This window comes from Tursiops truncatus, chromosome 13, assembly GCF_011762595.2.
Source record: "Tursiops truncatus isolate mTurTru1 chromosome 13, mTurTru1.mat.Y, whole genome shotgun sequence".
Classification (NCBI taxonomy): domain Eukaryota; kingdom Metazoa; phylum Chordata; class Mammalia; order Artiodactyla; family Delphinidae; genus Tursiops; species Tursiops truncatus.
Genome location: NC_047046.1, coordinates 79,155,523 through 79,178,445, shown reverse-complemented (window position 1 = coordinate 79,178,445; position 22,923 = coordinate 79,155,523). Strand labels below are relative to the sequence as shown.

The window sequence follows — 22,923 nt, the reverse complement described above, 5'->3', positions numbered from 1 at the left end:
TCTACGTGAGCCCAACTGTTGAAGGTTCAACTCATTTCAAAAACAGGTACAGCCCTTATCGGGGTGGGCGCTGAGTGAATGCCCATGACCTGAAGGAGCTTTGAATAGAGCACAGGAGTGAGCCAGGGAAAATATTAAGCGTAAAACAAATGAGCTGAGGCTGAATATAGATATAAATCATAGAGTGCTGAAGTAGTTCATTCTGGTTAGGGAAAAATCTAGGGTGTATTTACAGAAGAATTTAAGCATCTGAGCTGAGACAAGTATGATAAGAGGACATCAAGAGTCAAAAACAATTTCACCTAGTAAATGGGGGTGTTGGGTGGAGGATGCTATGCAGGAAGGAATGGGATAAGCACACTTATGGAAGCAGCAAAGTAAAAGCAAGATTGGCCATTTGGACTGGGGTTGGGTTCCGAAGGGGATAAAATAGAAGACTGATGAGAAGGTAGAGGTCACACTTCCGCCCAAGGTAAATTACTTTGAAATTATTCTGCTAGCAACGGTCTACGGTTTGGTTTTACCAGGAAGTGATCTAAGCAAGACACTTACTTTTTAATACACATATCTGTCCATTTTCCCAAAACGGGATGGAGTAGGACGAAAGTGAAGGCGTCATCAATCCCCAACTGGGGAGGGGTTTGTTTATTTGCAACAACTGATATTTCACTGTATTCCTGTCCTTACTAAGTTATTCGTGATAGCAGAGGGTAGACCTTAGGTTGACTCCTGCCCAAGTGTAATCTCAGATGTCTGTGAGAAGTTCCATATGTCCAGTACCACAGGAATCACAGCTGCTCTACGATTTCCAATGTCTGGAACTGCACACACGTGCCACATAACTGAGCCACACAGTCTTCGCTGCCTGTGGGTCTTCACTGAATTCCAGGTTTCACTTCTTTAATAAGAGAGGTTCCTTCCACCTGTTTGTCCCATACCTTTCCATCTTTATACTGCCGGAGAAATTATTCCGATCAATAAAGCTGATTAGTCTTTTTTGTTTCCCCCGATCTTTAGTGTCTGTGCTCCTGAAGTCAGTTTCACATTAATCCGGTATATTGATTTTGCATTTCTGACTGACAGCAACCTCAGCCAGGCTGCCTCACATTCTTCCCCTTCTCAGCCCTTGCTGTTCCTCAAGTGTGATCCATGACATCCCACAGCGTGACCCCGCCCGCCCCCGCTTCCCCCATCGTTTGTAATCAGGCCCAGAACCTCCTCTATCTTCTTCCCACTCCTAGCCCTGTTAGACTGGCCTTCTCCCCACAACCGAAGGGATAAGAGAAGCGGGACTCGGCCGGCAGGGAGCCGTCTTCAGACGCTCGCACTCCCAAATTTCCCCCTCCTCGGGCTCTATCAGTGCGGGAGCGCGAGGCCGCCACAGCAGCCGGAAACACACGCGCCCCGAGCCCCTTGGGTTCTGATCCCGGGGGCGATCGGCGCCTCCCCCGGCCCCGCCCCCTCATCCTTCCAGCCCCGCCCTCGACTCCCAGCCTGAGCCTCCTGTTGTCACTCTCCCCCAGCCCCGAAGCCCCGAGGCCCCGAGGCCCCGCCCCTGATCCCGCCCCGGTCGTTCCCGCCCCGCCCCCGGCCCGCCTAGCCTTCTCTCGCCCTCCGTGGGCCGCGCGCCCGGAGCTGGCACCGAGGAGCGGCGGCCGCGGCGGCATCGCGTTCTGGACACGCCAGCGCCCCTCTGGACACGGCGTCCACGAGCGCGCCCGGGGCGCGCGGATCTGCCTTCCGTGGTCCGGGGCTGCCCGGGGGGCGTCCGGCGTTCCCCGAGGGCGGGCGTGTCCGCGCGGCGCCGGCCGGGGCGCGAGCGCGGGGCCGCAGCCTGTTGCAGTGCGGGGGGGCGCCGGGCCGGGGGCGCCAGGAGCCCTGCGGGGGGCCGCGCGGCCCGGCTCCCAGCGCAGAGCAGTTTTCTCCAACTCTCCACTTCCGTCTCCTCCGGGCCCACCGCTGCCGGGAGACCCCGTCCGGACCTGCCAAGGTAAGCGGACTTGGCCCTTGAGGGGTCTCTTATCCCCAAACCACAGCCAGAGGTCGGGGGTGAGGAGCAGAGGATGGAGTTGGCATGTTCGTAGGAAGCGAATGAAAAAATGCAACAGGCGGAGCGGATCAGGGAACTCCTAGCGTTCATGTTTCCTGCAGAGAGGAGACTTGTCCAAGACTGAAACTTGGTTAGGTTCTTCAGAACCGAAGACGGGCAGCCGCGAAGCTGCTCCTTGAGTGTGGGTGTGAGCTCCCTCTGGTGGCTTCCTGTAAGGATGGAAAACCGGGCTACGGGAGAGACACTGGTGCAGGACCGCTCGCTGTTCCTCGCTCCCACACACTGTCATGATTTCTCCTTCGAGAAAAGTGACTGCTCTTACTAGTTCCCCTGGCAAAGACACCTTCTGAGCCCTTGAACGTTAAACCCTCAACCGGAATCATAATGGTCCTTTAAACTTTTGCTTTTTGTCTCTGAGTCTTCTGTGATCAAAACAAGAATGACAGCAGGACTCATCTTCTGTTAACTGCATTTGAATAAAAACATTTTAAATGACTAAAGCAAGCCACAGTTAAAATAAATACTCTTAGGAAAGTTATATCTTGTAGCCGCTTGTCTTCTGCCACCATTGTTATCCTAATATATGCGTTGAAAAGTATAAGAAAAAAGAACCATTTGGTCTAACCTAGATTGTAGTTAATAACAGATCTCATTGTGATGCTAAAATTTCTATCAGGAGACGTTAGAACATTTAAATCTTCTGTTTATGTCCACTCCCAGCATACTTGTAGCCTCAGAGAATTTCTGTTTTGTTTTTCCCCCAGAAAGGAGTATGTCATGAAAAAGGAACAGAAAAGACACGTCACTGTTGGTGAAAGGGGAGTTTTCTTTCCCAGTTGGTGGTTACTTCATGATTGGAAGAGAAGTACCTAGGTGGCTGAAGAGATTAGATTTTCATAGCTGTACCGATGAAGCTGATAAAAGAAGATGGGAAAATGCTTTCTCTGGGTCATAATAGGCTGATGAGTAAGTAAGCCTGAAAAAAGACAGATCTGAAATGAGGACAGGAATCTTGAGTGTTTTAAAACCAAGTAGGCCTTTGAATACTTGTTGAGGATGTTTTTGCCCCAAAAATGGAGGAAGAAAAAATTCTCAAAGCAAAAAGTGTAAAAAGCTGAGAGGAGTTAACAACCCAGTCAGCTCCAAGAATTGCAGTACTTTGTCAGCTTCTCTGAGCACACACAGGCAAAGGCATCAGACACGTATGATGATGGTTTCCTGCTCCAGGAATGACTTCTTAACGTGGATTTTGGAGTGCTTTTTCTTTTTTTTACAATGTGTGTTTTTTGACTCTTTGTGTTAGGTAGATTTATGTCAAGGAAGTAAATTGTGAATTTATGGTATTTTTGACTATCTCCACCCCTGTTCACTGTGTGATATTGGAAAATTAGAGGTTTTAACATTCCTTGAAGTTTTATTGGAAGCAACACTGCATCAGGCAAACAGATCCACAGTGTAAGTTTTCTCTTTTTGGCAACTGTACTTGCTTTGAATGAGCCGAATGTCAGCTGGATTTCACAGCATATCCGATTTACAGTCTGTGTTTTATCAAGGCCTTAAATGTATGTTTTATACTCAGCAGATGGGAAACACATTGAGCACTGTGTTTGACATGTATGCCTAAGGAAAGGAGCTCCCCGATGGATCATGGCGTTAATGTTTACAGGACATTTCTTATTTTTACTGTTAGTGATGTTTGCTTTCTCTACTTTTGAAGAATCTGTGAGCAATTACTCTGACTGGGCAGTTTTCCCAGATGACATAGATCAGCTTAAGACACAGAAAGTGCAAGATTTCAGACCCAACCAAAAGCTGAAGAAAACTATGCTTCATCCACATTTATATTTTGATGCTGGAGAGATCCAAGCAATGAGGCAAAAGTCTCGCACAAGCCATTTGCATCTTTTTAGAGCTATCAGAAGTGCAGTGATGGTTATGCTGTCCAACCCAACATACTACCTACCTCCACCCAAGCATGCTGATTTTGCTGCCAAGTGGAATGAAATTTATGGTAACAATCTGCCCCCTTTAGCACTGTACTGTTTGTTATGCCCAGAAGACAAAGTTGCCTTTGAATTTGTTTTGGAATATATGGACAGGATGGTGGGCTACAAAGACTGGCTGGTGGAGAATGCACCAGGGGATGAGGTTCCAGTTGGCCATTCCTTAACAGGTTTTGCCACTGCCTTTGACTTTTTATATAACTTATTAGATGATCATCGAAGGCAAAAATACCTAGAAAAAATATGGGTTATTACTGAGGAAATGTATGAGTATTCCAAGGTCCGCTCATGGGGCAAACAACTTCTTCATAACCACCAAGCTACTAATATGATAGCGTTACTCACTGGGGCCTTGGTGACTGGGGTGGATAAAGGATCTAAAGTAAATCTATGGAAACAGGTTGTAGTAGATGTGATGGAAAAGATGATGTTTCTGTTGAATCATATTGTCGATGGTACTTTGGATGAAGGTGTTGCCTATGGAAGCTACACGGCTAAGTCAGTCACACAGTACGTTTTTCTGGCCCAGCGCCATTTTAATATCAACAACTTGGATAATAACTGGTTAAAAATGCACTTTTGGTTCTATTACGCCACCCTCTTGCCAGGCTTCCAAAGAACTGTGGGTATAGCAGATTCCAATTATAATTGGTTTTATGGTCCTGAGAGCCAGTTAGTTTTTTTGGATAAGTTCGTCTTAAAGAACGGAGCTGGCAATTGGTTAGCTCAGCAAATCAGAAGGCACCGGCCTAAAGATGGACCGATGGTCCCTTCCACTGCCCAGAGATGGAGTACTCTTCACACTGAATACATCTGGTATGATCCCCAGCTCACCCCACGGCCTCCTGCGGAATATGGTACTGCAAAAATGCACACGTTCCCTAACTGGGGTGTTGTCACTTATGGGGCTGGGTTGCCAAACACACAGACCAATACCTTTGTGTCTTTTAAATCTGGGAAGCTAGGAGGGCGAGCTGTCTATGACATAGTTCACTTCCAGCCATACTCCTGGATTGATGGGTGGAGAAGCTTTAACCCAGGACATGAACATCCAGATCAGAACTCATTCACTTTTGCCCCCAATGGGCAGGTATTTGTTTCCGAAGCTCTCTATGGACCCAAGTTGAGCCACCTTAACAACGTACTGGTGTTTGCGCCATCACCCACAAGCCAATGTAATAAGCCCTGGGAAGGCCAGCTGGGAGAATGTGCACAGTGGCTTAAGTGGACTGGCGAGGAGGTTGGTGATGCAGCGGGGGAAATCATTACTGCCTCTCAACATGGGGACATGGTATTTGTGAGTGGGGAAGCAGTGTCAGCTTATTCCTCAGCAATGAAGCTGAAAAGTGTGTATCGGGCTTTGCTTCTCTTAAACTCTCAGACTCTGCTAGTTGTTGATCATGTCGAGAGGCAAGAAGATTCCCCAATAAAATCTGTCAGTGCCTTCTTCCATAATCTGGATATTGATTTTAAGTACATCCCATATAGGTTCATGAACAGGTATAACGGCGCCATGATGGATGTGTGGGATGCACATTACAAAATGTTTTGGTTTGATCATCGTGGCAGTAGCCCCATTGCTAGTATACAGGAAGCAGAGCAAGCCGCTGAATTTAAGAAACGGTGGACTCAATTTGTTAATGTTACATTTCAGATGGAATCCACAATCACAAGAATCGTATATGTCTTTTATGGGCCATATGTCAATGTTTCCAGCTGCAGATTTATTGATAATTCCAATTCTGGACTTCAGATTTCTCTCAATGTCAATAATACTGAACACGTTGTTTCCATTGTAACTGACTACCACAACTTGAAAACAAGGTTCGATTACCTGGGATTTGGCGGCTTTGCCAGTGTGGCTGATCAGGTCCAAATAACCCGATTTGGTTTGGGCACTCAAGCCATAGTGAAGCCCGTAAGACGTGACAGAGTGATTTTTCCCTTTGGATTTAAATTTAATGTAGCAGTTGGGTTGATTCTGTGCGTCAGCTTGGTGATCTTAACTTTTCAGTGGCGGTTTTACCTTTCTTTTAGAAAGCTAATGCGGTGGATCCTCACCCTTGTTATTGCCTTGTGGTTCGTTGAGCTGGTGGATGTGTGGAGCACTTGCACTCAGCCCATCTGTGCAAAGTGGGCGAGGCCAGAGGCCGAAGCGAGCCCAAAGCCTGTGTCTCCCCAAGGACACCGCATCGATCTTCCTGACATCGTCATTACCTCACTTCCTGGCTCAGGAGCTGAAATTCTCAAACAACTCTTCTTCAACAGCAGTGACTTTCTCTACATCAGGGTTCCCACAGCCTACATTGACATCCCTGAAACTGACTTTGAGATCGACTCCTTTGTGGATGCCTGTGAATGGAAGGCGTCGGATGTCCATGGTGTGCATTTCCGTTTACTCCGAGGCTGGTTGCAGTCCTTGGTCCAAGACACAAAACTCCATTTGCAAAACATCCATCTGCACGAACCCGGCAGGGGTAAACTGGCCCAATATTTTACCACGAATAAGGACAAAAAAAGGAAGTTGAAAAGGAGAGAGTCTTTGCCAGAACAAAGAAGCAGAATGAAAGGCGCCTTTGATAGAGACGCTGAATACATTCGGGCTCTGAGAAGACACCTGGTCCGTTACCCCAGCGCGCGGCCCGTGCTCAGCCTGAACAGTGGGAGCTGGACCTTAAAGCTGCATTTCTTCCACGAAGTTTTAGGAGCTTCGATGAGAGCCTTGTACGTGGTGAGGGACCCTCGGGCGTGGATTTATTCGATGCTGTACAGTAGTAAACCAAGTCTTTACTCTTTGAAGAATGTACCAGAGCACTTAGCTAAATTGTTTAAAATAGAGGGAGGTAAAGGCAAATGTAACTTAAATTCGGGCTATGCTTCCGAGTATGAATCATTGAGGAAAGAATTATCAAAATCCAAGCCACACGCAGTGTCTCTGCTGGCTCACGTGTGGCTAGCAAACACTGCAGCAGCCTTGAGGATAAACACAGACCTGCTGCCTACCAGCTACCAGATGATCAAGTTTGAAGATATTGTGCATTTTCCTCAGAAAACCACTGAAAGGATTTTTGCCTTTCTTGGAATTCCTTTGTCTCCTGCTAGTTTAAACCAAATATTGTTTGCCACCTCCACGAACCTTTTCTATCTTCCCTATGAAGGGGAAATATCACCAACTAATACGAATGTTTGGAAACAGAACTTGCCTAGAGATGAAATTAAACTGATTGAAAACATCTGCTGGACACTGATGGATCGTCTAGGATATCCAAAGTTTATGGACTAAATGCTGCAGGTCAGCAGAAATTTGCACTAATAATTTCCAACTCAGTTTGTGGATATGAATTAGAAGAGTTTGTATATTCTTGTACTGTATGTGTGTATGTGTGTGTGTGTGTGGAGTGAGTGATCAGCTTGCTCCTTGCACAGAGAGATTGTTTAAAATAAGCGCCCTGTTTGGCCTATAGCAGGATTCGTTTTCATGTCACCACTTTTCCTTGCCTTTGTTTCTGAATTTTTTCTGCTAAAATGTTTTCTGCTGCAGAGGTGTAGATGAAGTTATATTACAGTGGTCAGGGGAGATAGGAAGATTTTAAAGGTTTTTGTCTTAACTCTCTCCTTCATCTGTAACTGTGCTGATCTATCTCGAACCTCACACACTGCTAAAGGCCTTGCAGTTGCTGCTATACCCAAGCGTCTGTTGCTTTCAAGATGGACTGCAAAAGTTCCTTATCTTTTTCAGAAGGTGTCCTAATGCATTTATCTTGCATGCACACACACACACACACACACACACACACACACATCCTTTTACTGTGTATAATGTTCACTGATATCACTGGGGAAATGGAGAAAACTCCTATCAGAATTATAGGATCCCTTCTGGAAAATATAGATGGAAATACAGAATGGATTTTTTTTTTTTTTTTTTTGAGGTCAGAAACAATGACCTGAAAATCCTCAAAGTTTTTTATTTAGAAGTAATAAAGAATCAGTCTTGGAACAGTGGCTGCCAAGGACCGGTACGGTATTTTAGACCTGCTTGTCTTTTTAAAACGCTCTCTTTCTTGCTCCCTTGAAGCTGTAGCTGTTCACCGTCACCACTCCCACCCTTTTCTTTCTGTTGCTGTCACGCAAAACGGTCAGTAGTTACTAATGGCTAAACTCCCGATATTTGTGGGAATTTTTTTTTTTTTTCTGTCCTGATGATTTGTTTTGCATCAAAGCCTGACATAGCCTTAGAATCAGATTTCTCCTTGTGGAATTATCACTGTATGACTCAAAGAAAGCAGTGCCACTGCTGCCAGTGTTTTTTTAGACTGGAAACAGAATTGGAAAACTGCCTGACTTATCTCGCATCCCTTTGAATGAGTCCACAGACTGCCAGTGTCGGCAAAAGTTGAAGGCGAATGGGAGATGATGTCAGAGGCATCTGTTTCCTTTACCATCTGCATCTTATTATAAATATAGTCGTCATAAAGTATGGTTCATCTTATTTTGGTAGGCTCTGAAATCAAAATGCTATGCCATTAGAAGCCAGAGGAGTAATTACAAGGTATTGGATGAAAACTATTAGGCAGTGTGGAGACTTGATGAAAATCTCTGTACAGACTGCAGCCTTCTTCCTAATGCTTCAGACTGTAGTTTCCACACGCCCTCCCCGTCGCCCATGCTCTAACACTTGGGAGTCTGTCATTCTGACCTAGGTAAAAGTGGTTCTTTCTCAGTAGTTTGTTATTATGTCAAAATGTGCCTCCAGGGTGATAAAGCTGTGGATATGTTACATTCCAGCTAAAGCTAACTGGGCTGTCATTTTTCTTCCATTACAGCGTGAAAGCAGACTGACCACTCCCCCCCCCCCAACCCCATCTGCTTCCTCTCGTAGCTTTCCCTGCTTTCTCTTTACAGTGTCAAAATGAATGAAAATCCTATTAATACAGGTTGAGAGGGCAACTGAAGACCTGAATCCACACTATTATTCTCAAGGAAGATTATTCGTCCTATCTCAGGGTTATCAACAAGCATGTAACATTTCTACATGGATGATAACACTGTTTCCATTACTGGTCAGAGTCTCGGTGTTTGCTTTCAATTCCCAGGATGTGTGATCTTAAATCAGATCAAATAAAAAGGCTCTGGGTTGCAAGTAATATTAGGCCTGATCAAGGTAAGAATTACAAACGTGTGCAAGTAACAGCAGAGAAGACAGAAACTGTACCACTGCCTTTCCTTTAACTTTGTACAGAAACATGCCCACAGGCAGAAGAGAGCCAGGGTGAGTATATGGAGCAGCTGGGCGGCGGGGTGGGGGGGGGAGAAAATGGAAAAGAAAGAGCAGTTCTGTGAATGGATACGGGAACAATATGGGAATATCTTATGTATAGCTAAAGAAAGGAACACACTTAAGATGATCTTCACAGTGTATCTTAACTTTTACAACATAGCAAGGTCAAGGTGAATTTCCTTGTCCACTCATCCACTCCCACCCCAAGGGAAACTTAGCTGGAGGAGAAGACTTCTATTCACAGGTTCTATTTCTGAGCAATGTTTTACACGGGTGAGGGACAGCCCAGCCGTTGCATATGCGTCCATTTGTTCATGCTTGGGAGCCCCTGCCTTATAATCTCAATTATAATCTCAGAACGTCTAAGTCCTACATTCCTAGGGTGTTATCCTGGGAAGAAATGTGAATAGACTCTACACTTATTTTTATTCTGATCGTCTTGAAAATAATTAAAACAACGATTATCACTGTGTGACACTTCCAAAGGAAACACTTTAAAAAACGTCTTTTCCATAAAATCAATTCCTTTCCTCATTAACTTCCCCAAACTTAGGCCCAACTGGAATTAAAGCTTCTATTAAAATAATATCATTGAAATGTTGAAATTTTGAAAGAATGTGTCCGTTTTGCTGACAAAAGTAACATAAATATAGTGGTAATGTTGATCTAGTTTTCAAAAGTTTGAAATAATGCAAATTACTCACTTAGGATGAAATAGGCCATATCCAGAGATGAATTTACTGTAATGTCAATTCCAGAAAGGAAGGAAATGGGAGAATCTGTTCAGGAGAAAGAAGATAAATCTATGATTATACTTAAATTTAATCTTTAGAAACCCAGAAAGGCATGAGTTTTAGGCAGGTGGCACAACAACTCATACACACTCAGCCTAAACCCGCAATATTAGACATTTGATTGGCTGGCGTTTTGGACAAACAGAAGACTTAGCACTATAAGTGGCCTGGCAAGAACGGGATAATTATTTATGTCCAGTACCCAGCCATGGCATGGGATCTGGCACAAATATCTTCATATTTGAAGAAAAACCTCTCTCCACACACACACTAGTTATGTTTAATTTTTTTTCCCTTTTGTGGAAACGCCACCCCTTCTGTCTGCCACTGACTTTTGATTGGTGTCATTTATCAGCAGTTTGGTGCATCATAGATCCTAGACGTTCTTGATATAAAGTCTATCACATTCAGTTATCTATAAGTAAACATTAACAGTGGTTTTAGAATCTGTTTGATTGACTTAACTCTGATCATAACTACAAAAAATCACTAATTTAGCAAAAAATGTGAATAGAAGGCAGTATGTTATAACACCACTTACAGAGGTAAGGGAGCCTAATCTAAGACAGATCAAGGAATTTAATATGCGGGCTACCTACTGCTTATTTAAATGCAAACCAAAGTATGTCAAAATAGCTGCTAAGGCAGTGTTTTCAGTACTTGACTAATATCTCTATTTCCCTTCACGTTGGCAGAAAAATCCAAATAATATTTTAAGAACTGAATTTTTTTTTTTTGCACAAAGGATGGTAGGAACATCAAACAGTAGATTCTCACATTCTCTAGTTAACTTGTAGCTGCTTTAGCTATAATTTACATGAGCTTGTGTTTAGTCCAAGTAACATGTTTAATTCTATTTCCAAAGATAGGTTCAGCTAAGCCTTCCACACCGTGGGGGTTTTGCTTTTGGTTTTGATTTTCGTTTTTCTTTCACACCTGTCCAGTTATGCTGCAAAGAAAACCTGTACTGAAGATCATTTATGAAGTTTATTCAAGCTATATGTATAACACAACTCCTCTATTAATAAACAAATAAAAAGCTAAAAGCAACTTGGCTATGGTTGGGATAATTTGTAACAGCCCTTTCTTTAGGACTTTGGGTAATTGTGTTAGGATTTCGTATGGAGCTGAGTTGGAAAATGCAGTCCCACAATTTCGGCCACTAGCACCCTTAGTGATGGGTGAGCCACGCCTCTACTCCCTTATCTTAATTCCAAGTCCTGTCTTTGACTTGCCCTCAGTCCATTTCACTTTTCTGTGTACATCATCCCAACTTACTAAGTGGCAAGAACATCCCGTACTATGCACCTGTGCTCCACATTTGCCCCTCCTGCCACTGGTGGGGTATCTATTCAAGCAGGCGATCTCTAAAAGGAAGGTACCTGCAGGCCCCTTGAGATATTCTAGTAGGTGGTGCACAGGGTTGGCAGAGTGAAGACTTTTTTTTTTTTAAGAAAGATAAGGATCTATCATGAATTAGTCTCTTAGTATGTGCTGCACAGAACTGTAAGGTTTTCATGTATATCATTACAATCTTCACAACAACTCACTGGTATTCATTTTACAGATTAATCTGAAGCCCATATTCTCTCTCTAGGGAATATGTTTTTGTGAAGGAATTTGGAGCAGGTTTACAATTCCGTTATCAATTCACTTATTCACAGTAATTTTGGGGTATCTACTGTCAAGATATTGATTAGCATGAGGGGAGAACACAAAAACTGGTTGACTCTGACCCTGCCCCAAAGAACTGATGGTTTCTCCAGAATTCATCAAGAAGAGAAGGAGAGGAAGGGCATGCCAGGTAGTCATTACCATCTGAGGAAAGGCACCGCAAAGTGTTATTTACTCTGCAGTAGACAGGATTTATCTCTGAAAAAGAGGTTACGAGGAAAGGGAGTAGTTATGGAGTTTCAGTAAATTTGGACAGAGATCACCACCTGTGCTTTTCCTCATTAGGTTTGACTCTATAGTTGTCACAGGATGTCCCATCAACGAGTAGCCCTTGCAAAAGAGAAGTGCAAACAAAACAAAACCACTGACACTTGCTCTTTCCCAATTCCCCCACCCCCTCACTTAACTACCCCAGCACATTTATCACAAAGAAATGTGGTCCATAATTGAATATCAAGGGATGCCCTGAAGAGAAAAGGATGTGTGAGTGCGGTCTGACTGGGCTGCATGCAGATCACTGCTAGTAATAACAGTACGAAGGAGGATAGCTCAGTGTATTTCATCCAGGCTCCATTTGGCCAGTAGCATCTCTTTTCCTTTCCCTCCCCTCTCAGCACCTCCAGATTCACATTACCAGGCACAGCTAACCGATCCTGAGAATGCAGCAGTGAACAAAACCTATGGAGCTGACGGTCAATCAAATACATTTTAAAAGAATTCGTTTTGGGAAAAAAAATCCCACCTGTTCTGTTCCCCACCATGTAAATAATACCAAAAAGGAAGGAAGGGAAGGAGGGAGGGAAGGAAAGAAGGAACAAAGGAGCAAAGAATGGAAGGAAGGAACTCTGAACCTAAATCTGAACACAAAGTAAGGTGCACAAGGAGAATCATTCCTATAACAATTGTGTTCATTATGGTATGAATTATTTAAGAATCTCTTTGAAACCTTATTATAGCTAAAACTTGAGAAAAAAAGGATAAATTGTAATCTGAGCAAATCTTTTCTACAGTACATTGCAATTGCTCTTTCTGTTTTCTTTAAACTACTTCTGTATTGCTGTGACTCTTGAGATGAAATGTTTCTTTCAAGTGTCTTAACACTGATGAATTCCACCTATAAGTGTCTCAGGTTTTCCAACGTCCTAGATAATGTGGTGTTTTCCCATATATTGTCTTCCTCTCGATTTCCAAACATGGGTATATACCTTGCTCCTAATGATTTAAGGAAGCAAACGTTCACGCACATGTGACACCCATGATGCTCTCCATTTCTTCTTTTGGAAGTTAATTCAGCTCCCATCACTGTCACTTTTCTCATTTAGTAAATGAACAACATAAAATCTCTAATCTCTGCATTAAAATCTGACATCCTTCTGTGAACAACGCTGAAGGCACTTCTTACCTTATTCATTGCATAATGCAAATGATGCTCCCAACCTCTGTTATACTACAATGAAATATTACTGCCCAATTTTATTAGTATTTATTTATTATTTTAATTATGTATTCAGTTATTCCTTTGCTTGTTTCAAAAGATTAATTTTGTTGTAGATTTGTTTAAAGTTCTTGGGATTTTAAAATAAGAACACAATACAACCAAGAAGTGATGAAACTGCTTCCATAAATACCCATGAAAAGACAACTGCATATAAATAATGCAGTTAATAAAAGTTAACCCTACACAAACAAAATAGGTGATTTTTTGCTCTTCATTTTTACTCCAGACATTAACGTGGGTGCCCTGGCTAATTCAGTGCTAACTAGAGCACAGCACGCTTGTGGTGGGCTTTCGTGCGCCAAGGAACTCGTGTTATTTCTCTCGAGATTTACCAAAATGAAATGTACATATATTCAGTTATACTTTATCTTTCACCCCACATTAATTATAAAACTCTCAAAAATCCCATTATTGAACGCATGAGTAAAAAGGTATTTGCTTGTATCCACACATAAGAACTTGGCAGGATTCCATTATAAGAGGTGGAAGGTTTTCTGTGTATAAACAACAGATTGCACTGGTGGGTTTTTCACAAGGTTTGTTTGCATCTTTCTCCCATTTCCTTGATTAATTTGAAGGGGGAGATTTCTATTAAAAATGTTATATTCACAACACTTTTATATATTATATGAACTTTGAAATTAGATAAAACTGAATACAAATCCCTAGGTCAGTAAATAATGACCAGCTGTGATGTGTTGGGCAATTTTCTTAATTTATAATCTCCATTTCCCCATCTATAAAACTCCCCCAGAGTTGATATAAGGATTAAATAAAATCACACGTGAAAATTAATAGAAGATACGTGTTTCCTCTTTGTGATCATCTCCAATTCATTATATATCAAACCCATATGTAATGTGATGCACCATTTTCCCAGTAAGAAAATATTAAAATGTTTCCAGAGAATTTGAGCATACATAGTATGTAGACCAAATAGACACCTATTTTAGTATTCCATATATCAGCTGAGTTGCACAAACATGTAAAATCACACTTATGCAATTCATATATTAATTTGGAAATAGTGCTTTTTTCATGTTCACGTTTTAAGAGAAAAATTTATTCAAATTTTCATGTACTTCAATGTCTTCATTATTTCTAGAGTATGGTTTGAGTTCTTCCAGAGAATATCGTATTTCCTTCTGAGTTTTATTGAGACTTTTTTTTTTTTTTTTTTTGCGGTACGCGGGCCTCTCACTATTGTGGCCTCTCCCGTTGCGGAGCACAGGCTCCGGACGCGCAGGCTCAGTGGCCATGGCTCACAGGCCCAGCCGCTCCGCGGCGTGTGGGATCTTCCCGGACCGGGGCACGAACCCGTGTCCCCTGCATCGGCAGGCGGACTCTCAACCACTGAGCCACCAGGGAAGCCCGAGATAGAGACTTTTTTGAATTTAAGTATGATGCTATTACTTGAAATTTTATTTCATGTTACAAGTGCCATTTGTATAACATTAACCATAATTTTATGTTCATAACTTCAGTAGATAATTATGATCTTATAGATTGTAATCACTGTATTTTTTATTTTAATTTTTCCACTTATTTATTATGAAATATGCATAAAAGCTGGGGGTGTCTAAGACTATGTGTGAACATGACATTTACTCCACTGGCTATGATGGAATAAGTGAAGACCAATCTGAGGTAGCATATCCAAATTACACATATCATGATTATATACCTTAACACCATACATAACAAATGATTTTATCAATATAAAATTATCTCATCTTTATAGAATATTATTTTCTTTTAATTCATGTGTCATTCACACATATTCTTCGGGTTGGGGTAAAATTCTACAGTCCTTTATATTCTGCTTGGTGCTTTGTAAGTCTGGATGCTTTCTCTTTTCCATGCCTGTAGATAACAACTGAGCAGCAAACTCCAGAGCCTCCAGCCAGAAACTCAGCCTTCCAGCAAGGAGTGCAAGAGAGCATGCACCCTCTGCATTGGGACCAGGTGCCACCAATCTATGATAGTAGGGTTCATACCACTGAAGAGAGAAATTCCTTTTCTTTCTTTCATTGGTTTTCCTTGGATATTGCTGTCCACATCCCTGCTGAGGTTCACTGTATGCAAATTAGAAGACACTATTTTGCTGATTCTTGCATATGCCAGCTCTACTGCCCCCTACTTATCAAACTGTAGGTATTATGGATAAGCAAGATAGGTTATGCCAATATGTTGACACTGAAAAGATGTGCTGACCCTATCAGAAGCCCTCTTCTATGATATTGATAAGTAACTGTGGCCAGAGCTGGGGCTTAGAGTCAGAATTCCTATACTCACACACTCTATAATATGGTACAAAGCATATATATCTGACCTTCCATTACCGTACTCTCCTGCTCTCACCAGTGATCCCAGAGGTAACGTCTATCCTGGATTTTGTGTTTACCATCCCCTTGCTCTTCTTTATAGCTCCACCACATATGTCTCTATCCTTATCAACATATTGTATATTTTTGCATGTTTGTATACTTTACGTAAACAGTAACATATTGCATATATTCTTGTGCAAACTTGCTTTTCTTTGCTCAAAATTTTATCTAATGCATGTTGATGTTTGTAGGTGGAGATCACTTATTTTCATCGTGGTAGGTTCCAATATATGCTATTATCTGAAATACCATACTTTATGTATCTTTCATCTTGTTGGATTTTGGGAATATTTTTAATTTTTGCAATTTCAAACATTATATATAAAACTGTTTATAGATGCTGTATAATGCACACATACAAGAATTTTGTCATTGTGTTTTGTTTGTACCCAGAACCTTCCCACCCAGCCGCACTACAGCCTAGTATATATATTGAGGGCTCAAAGCACATCCTCGACTATTCTTGGTACCAAATTATTATTTTTACAGATTGTTTGTACAAATCGACACTCTAGCCATTGTAGAAATGTTTGTGTTGCTCCAAAACTTCTCCTGTACTTGGCATTTTCAAACTTTTAGATGTTTTTCTGTCTAGTGGGGTAAAAGAATGTTACATTTCTTTTTTTTTTTGAAGTTCTGTTAATAACATGGCACACGCATGCAGCATGTGCACTCATGCGCACACGTGCACACACACACAGTAGTCCTTACTTTTTCCATTTGTGTTTCTTCTTTTGTGAAATGGAATCCATGTTCATGTCTTTTATACATTTTTCCATTGCATTCTTTTTTTCTCATTGATTCATTGACATTTATAGTATATTAATAATACTAATCCTTTTTTGGTTATACTCGTGAATAACTTCTTGGTTTATATTTTCATGATCTTTCTACTAGGACTTTTGTGATATATTTTGACACGCAGGTGTTCTTAATTTGAATGTAAACAAATATGTGTTCTTCTTTATTACTTGTACTTTTTTGCATCTTATTAAATAATCTTTCTTAAGGTCTTGGCACTGAAGATGTTCTCCTCTATCTTCTTCCAAGCATTTTAATATTCTCATCATCATCTATTGCCGCAAAACAATATTACCACAAATGTAATGGCTTAGAACAGCACATGTTCATCATCTCACAATTTCTGTGGGTCAGGAATCCAGGCGTGGCTGAACTGCGTCCTCTGCTCTTATATGTGGCTGCAATGAAGTAGCTGGGCCTGGGATCTCCTCTGAGAAGCATCCACTTCCAAGCTCACGTGGTTGTTGGCAAGATGTAGTTCTTTGTGGGTTGCTGGACTAAAAGCCTCAGTTCTTTTCTGGCTGTTGGCTGGAGACCCTGAGTCACTTGCCATGTGAGCTTCTCCATTGGCAGGTAACTTCATAAAAGCCAGGATGAGAGAATCAATAGAGAAACTGCTAACACATTACCATAATCATGGAAGTGACACCCAGTCAACTTCGGTGAGAAGCAAGTCAGAGGTCCCCCTACGCCCACACCCAAAGGAAAGGGACTTCACAAGGGCATGAATCCCAGGAGATGGAAGAACGGGCTTATTTTAGAGTGTCCCTGCCACAGATTTTGTCTTTTATATTTAAATATTTAATCTGCTTTATATTAATTGTTATGTCTATTCTGAGATTTTTTTCTCTGTATAAATAACCTGCAGTCCTAGACTGAAGAGATTCAGTACCTTTTCTTTTCCACTAATCTTCAATGCCATCTTCCCTACATATCAGGTCCTTATATTTTGTGTGAGCTGATTTCTCAGTTCTCTACTGTATTCTTCTGGCAAATTCGATTACCCAGTGACAATACCGCACTATCTTAATTACTATAGTCATTTTGTTAGCCTTGAAATCTGGCAAGGCTTTTTCCTTTCTTTTTCTTCATTTCTTTAGGCTTTGTTCTTCTATGTGCATTTTAGAATTAGTTTGCGTAGTCCCCCAAAGCAAGCAACAATACATGTTAATGGTAAATGCATTACATCAATTTTGGGAGAATCGACCTCTTTACATTAATCCCTGTTCATAAGCATGGTATATCTCTCCTTTTATACAATATTTCTTAATCCTTTGATAGATTTAAGTATGAGCACTTTATATATTGTTATTACAGTGGATGATATTTATTTTTAATTATATGTTCTAACTGATGATAGTATATAGAAAATACGATTGATTTTTGTGTATTTATATTGTATCAGGGAACTTATAAATCCTCTTACTAATTTAATAATTTACCTGTAAATTTTTTCAAAATACTTATACAGATGCTTTTGTAATCTTCAATATATTTCCTTCCTTTTAATCTTATAACTTTTTAATGTTCTTACTGGATTTGTTAGGACATCCTGTTAAATACTGAGTGAGTCTGGTAATGTGAATATTCTTGTACTGTTCCTAATGTGAATGGAGTGCTTCTACATTTCACCACTGAGCAAATGAATGGATGCCGTGTGTATTGCATAGATTCACTTTATCAGGACGTTGTATTCCCTTGTACTCCCAGTTGATAAGTGACTTTTTATCATCAAAGCATGATGAGATTTATTCAATGCTTTTGCTGCATTTATTGTGATAATCATGTTTCTTTGCCTTTATCTGTTAAGGTAGTGTATTTTGTGAATTTTTTTTCTTTTGAGATTAAACCAAACTTGGCTTGCTGTGATAAAACCAGCCTGGGAATGATTCATTAAATTTATATTTGTTGCTGGATTGAGTTTGTTAATAATTAATTTAAGATGTTTATATCAACATTTGTAATTGTGATTTTTCTCATAATAAACTTGTCTAATTTTGAAGTCAACATACTTGTCACATAAAGTAAGTTGAGGATGTTCTATTTTTATGTTTTATAGGTGAATTTGCATAGGATTGAAATGATCTAATACAAGAATGTTTGTTAAAACTCATTTGTAAATCATCTGAGCATTCTGTTTTCTTTGTGGGAACATTTTAACTAAATATAAGATTTTACTTGGTGGTTATAGGCTTATATTACTTACCTCATGTATTTATTTTGAAGCCTATTTTGGCAAGTTATATTTTTAAAGAATTTGTCCTGTTTTTTTTTTTTTTATTTTATTTTTTCACATTTATTGACCTAAATTTGCTCAAAATGCATTCTGTTGCCTCTAAATATTCATCCCCTACACATGTTTTTTCCATCCCTAATACTGAGTATGTGTGCCTTATTTCTTTCTGTTCCTGGTGGGTTTTGGCTGTAGATATTGACAATAATAGGCCAAAAATTACCTTCTATATAAGTTACATAAATTAAATTGCCTTTTCAGAGACTAATTTTTAGGCTTTTTTATTCTTACCTAATATTTTATGTTTATTTGGCATTGCATAACTGGCTCCTGATCTTACATATTTCCTTTATTTACTCTAACTTCTGTTGTTTCTCTTTTTTATCTTTAATTATATGCCCCATTATTTTTTGTCAATCTCCACCAGCCAAAACCACCAGGAGCAAACTGGATTTATTGTTTATTACCGTAAGAGGTATTTAAATAGTACAGCTTTGCTCTGCTGTATATCAAAAAACGAACTAATAACAGCATTAAAAAAGAGCACCAATTCGGCTTCTGTGGTGGCGCAGTGGTTGAGAGTCCGCCTGCCGATGCAGGGCACGCGAGTTCGTGCCCCGGTGCGGGAGGATCCCACGTGCCACGGAGCGGCTGGGCCCGTGAGCCATGGCCGCTGAGCCTGTGCGTCCGGAGCCTGTGCTCCGCAACGGGAGAGGCCACAACGGTGAGAGTCCCGCGTACCGCAAAAAAAAAAAACCAAAAGAAAAAAACGGGAAAAAATAAAAAAGAGCACCAATTAGAAAACATGATTTTACTATACACAAGTACAGATTTAATATCTTTAGTGTGGAAAAGATGTTACATATCTGTAAGCAAAAGTGATTACAACTTTAAAAGAGAGAAGTTAAAAGCGATAGAACATGCATAAAGCAGATAATCTGTTTCACCAATTCAAAGTGCAAATACTGTCACTTTCCTTTTATTTTACAATTCATATCTCAGCCTCCAAATTACTTCTACTTAAGACCTGTCCTCCAACTACTAAATAAATGGGGGAAAAAAGAAAGAAATACAGGGGAAAAAAAAGTCTAAAATTACTTGGGATTTAATCAAAAGGTTTAGGACTACTTCCAAACAAATGAAGAAAGAACTATATAATCCCATGTGACCAAAACTTTCCCTGTTTCTCACTGGTATAAAGTGTCACTGTAGAAGATCAGTCCTGCCCAACTCAACAAATGACACTTTTCTACAGAGACTAGAATCACATGCTTATACTGTTTCTGCACAGTTCACATTGGTGACCCGTGTACAAAAGGCCAGTTCATTTTAATTCACCTTTTATTTCCTTTTTTTTTTGCTTAATTTTATTCTCAAAAGCACAATCTACTGGTCCACTGTTCTTGGGTCTAGAAAAGCTGCCTACATTAGGTCTATATTATGCAGAAATCAGCCCCCCCCCACCCCCCTACCCTATCCCTTGCAAAAACCATTAGACATTTTTATTGTGCCTGGATTACCAGCCTAAAATCCCCTCTCAGGGGAACATTATTTCAGATATTTTCTTGTCCTTTCTTGCACACTTAATTGTTTTGAGGGTCAGGCTGAACCAACTTTCAAGGGCTCTCTACTTTCAAATTTTGAAAAAGAGGGATTGGTTACAGGTCACTTCACGTCCACAAATGTCCTGGGCTCCTTCAGGAAAGAAATCAGCAGTCACCAGTGACCAGCCTGGTACCCAGCCACAGGTGAGGGACTTACTTTTTCAACCCACTAAAGTTTCCTTCTCTCAAGTTAATAGACACAAATTTATGTTAACTCTAAAGTTATGTCAAAACTGTGTTTCTTTTGTTTATTTTTTAGTTTACACAGCATGGGAGTAGAAAACAACACCTGCCTGGATAAAAAGCAATTTGGAAAGTCAAAAAAATACAATTGACTAAGAAATATGAACACACCATAAATCTCATTATTAACTATATAAATTTAACTTAAAAAGAAATCAATATTGTATCTTAGTTTATAAACCAATAAAAAGAAAATCCATTTTGGTGAATATACCAAAGAATAAATTATTGGCTACTGCTTTGGTAATATACATGTATATTCTTCATTAAAAACAAGTTGGGGGGCTTCCCTGGTGGCGTAGTGGTTGAGAGTCCACCTGCCGATTCAGGGGACACGGGTTCGTGCCCCTGTCCAGGAAGATCTCACATGCCACGGAGCAGCTGGGCCCGTGAGCCATGGCCGCTGAGCCTGCGCGTCCGGAGCCTGTGCTCCGCAATGGGAGAGGCCACAATGGTGAGAGGCCCGTGTACCAAATAAACAAAACAAAACAAAAAACAAGTTGGCTGTTTGCCAGATATTTTCAAGATTCCCCTCTTCCACCAGCAAAGCTTGCCTTTTGGCCCACTACTTCTATTTCAAGCATTTTATCCCATAGGAAAACAAAAGAGAAAAAAAATGTAGAAAGATGTATACAAAAGGATGTTCATTATAGCATCATTTATAATATCAGGACATGAAAACTTCTTAAAGGTGGAAAAAAAATCAGTGAAGATGCATACTAGCTTATTAGAAAAATCCTGATACTTTAAAAAATTAATTGATTACAAAACAACTACAAAATGATCTTATTTTTATATTAAATTTTATATCCACCTAGTCCAATGAACTATGTCAAATGGTCTTTATAATAGGTCAACAGTGATCAAATATCAGTAGTTTCAAATTATTCAATCTAATGTTTATATCCACATATCCACATATTATCTATTTATACAGTAACATTTTATGCACATACACACACACACACACACACACACACACACACACTTCTGATTATTATGGATCAAATTGGGTTTTTAAATACTGCTTCTCTTCACAGAACTTTCATAAATAATAAATAGCAATAAATATTAAAAGCTTAAAAATGTGAATACTTTTTCATTCAGCACTTCCAATACAAAGTTCCAAATAAATCTATTTCATTAATATAAAAATATTTCAGAGGAAGTAATTCAAAGCTTAGATAATTAGACTTGTGAAGTTTTCTTTATAAATTTTAGAAATAGAGACATTTAATTTCTTCTTTCCTTCTTTTTTTCTTCCTATCCTCTTTCAATGACTATTTATGAAATGATGAAATGACAATTATGGATGGATAAAATGAAAGATTAATAAGGAAATCGATACAGATCATTCCAGGAAATAGCTAGAAAAATAAAATGGCCGGAAAACAACCCAACCCAATTCCAAGCCCATCCAGTGGTCAAAAATAAGCAAAGTAAGTACTTAGCACCAAACTTAGAAAATGAGCTAGGTTGTCACTTTTGTTGTTGTTTTATTTTTTTTTAAGGTATTGTGAATGAAAAAGGAAGTAGTACATCAAGAATATAGTTGACAACCATTGTCACTCCTGATTAACTATTTTGTGTTTTGTTCTTAGGATAGGATTTTTCTACCGTCCTAGCTTCCTTTAGCTTTTTACTTCTGGGTGCTCTGTCGGCTGCTTTTAAAAGGGCTACACTGCAGCAGACCCAGACATGACTAGGTTAAGTGCTCTTGGCTCTTAGACTTTTTGATTCTTTCTTTATTATTCATTATTTGACCACAGGATATTTAGAAGTGTGTCTTTAGTTTTCAAATACTTAAGAGTTTTCATCTCTAATCTTCCTTTATTTTATAATTTAATTTCATTGTGGTTAGGGAAGATGCTTTGTATGATTTCAATCCTTTTATATTTACTGAGCATTCCTTTATGCCTAGAATATGGTCTGTCTTGATAAATGTGCTCTGTGCACTTGGAAAAAATGAATATGCTGACACTGTTGAGTGAAATATTTTATAGTTGTTTAGGTTAAGTCAGTTCATAATATATATATCGTTACTAATTTCTCTTCAGCCTGTGGGATTTCCTTAAAATTTCCTGCAGTACAGATATGCTAACAAAGCATTCTCTCCCTCTCTCTCTCTCTCTCTCTCTCTCTCACTGGAAAATATTTTCATTTTGCTTTACTTTTTGAAAGATATTTTCACTGGACATAAAAATCTAGGTTAAAAATATGCTAGACTCTTGAAACGTTATTACACTGTTTTCTGTCTTCCACCATTTTTGATGTAAAGTCTGCATTCATATCACTTCTCCCATGTACTTTTAAAATGTTCTTTAAAAATCTCTCCTTTGAAGATTTTTCTCCTTA

General features: G+C 40.0%; 1 protein-coding gene across 2 annotated transcripts; it reads left to right on the top strand.

The window, feature by feature from the left end:
* Nucleotides 1-1,637: 1,637 nt before the first annotated feature.
* On the top strand, nt 1,638-18,495 carry DSEL (dermatan sulfate epimerase like). Of its 2 annotated transcripts, none has more exons than XM_004325361.4 (3): nt 1,638-1,990; nt 2,815-7,345; nt 8,880-11,178. In XM_004325361.4, the coding sequence occupies exon 2, from the start codon at nt 3,698-3,700 to the stop codon at nt 7,334-7,336; it is 3,639 nt and encodes a 1,212-aa protein (XP_004325409.3). In that variant the 5' UTR covers nt 1,638-1,990; nt 2,815-3,697; the 3' UTR covers nt 7,337-7,345; nt 8,880-11,178. The 2 variants fall into 2 exon arrangements, with proteins under 2 accessions (XP_004325409.3, XP_019792756.2); XM_019937197.3 differs by lacking the exon at nt 8,880-11,178 and adding an exon at nt 15,170-18,495 and having other exon boundaries at nt 1,639-1,990.
* Nucleotides 18,496-22,923: the final 4,428 nt, after the last annotated feature.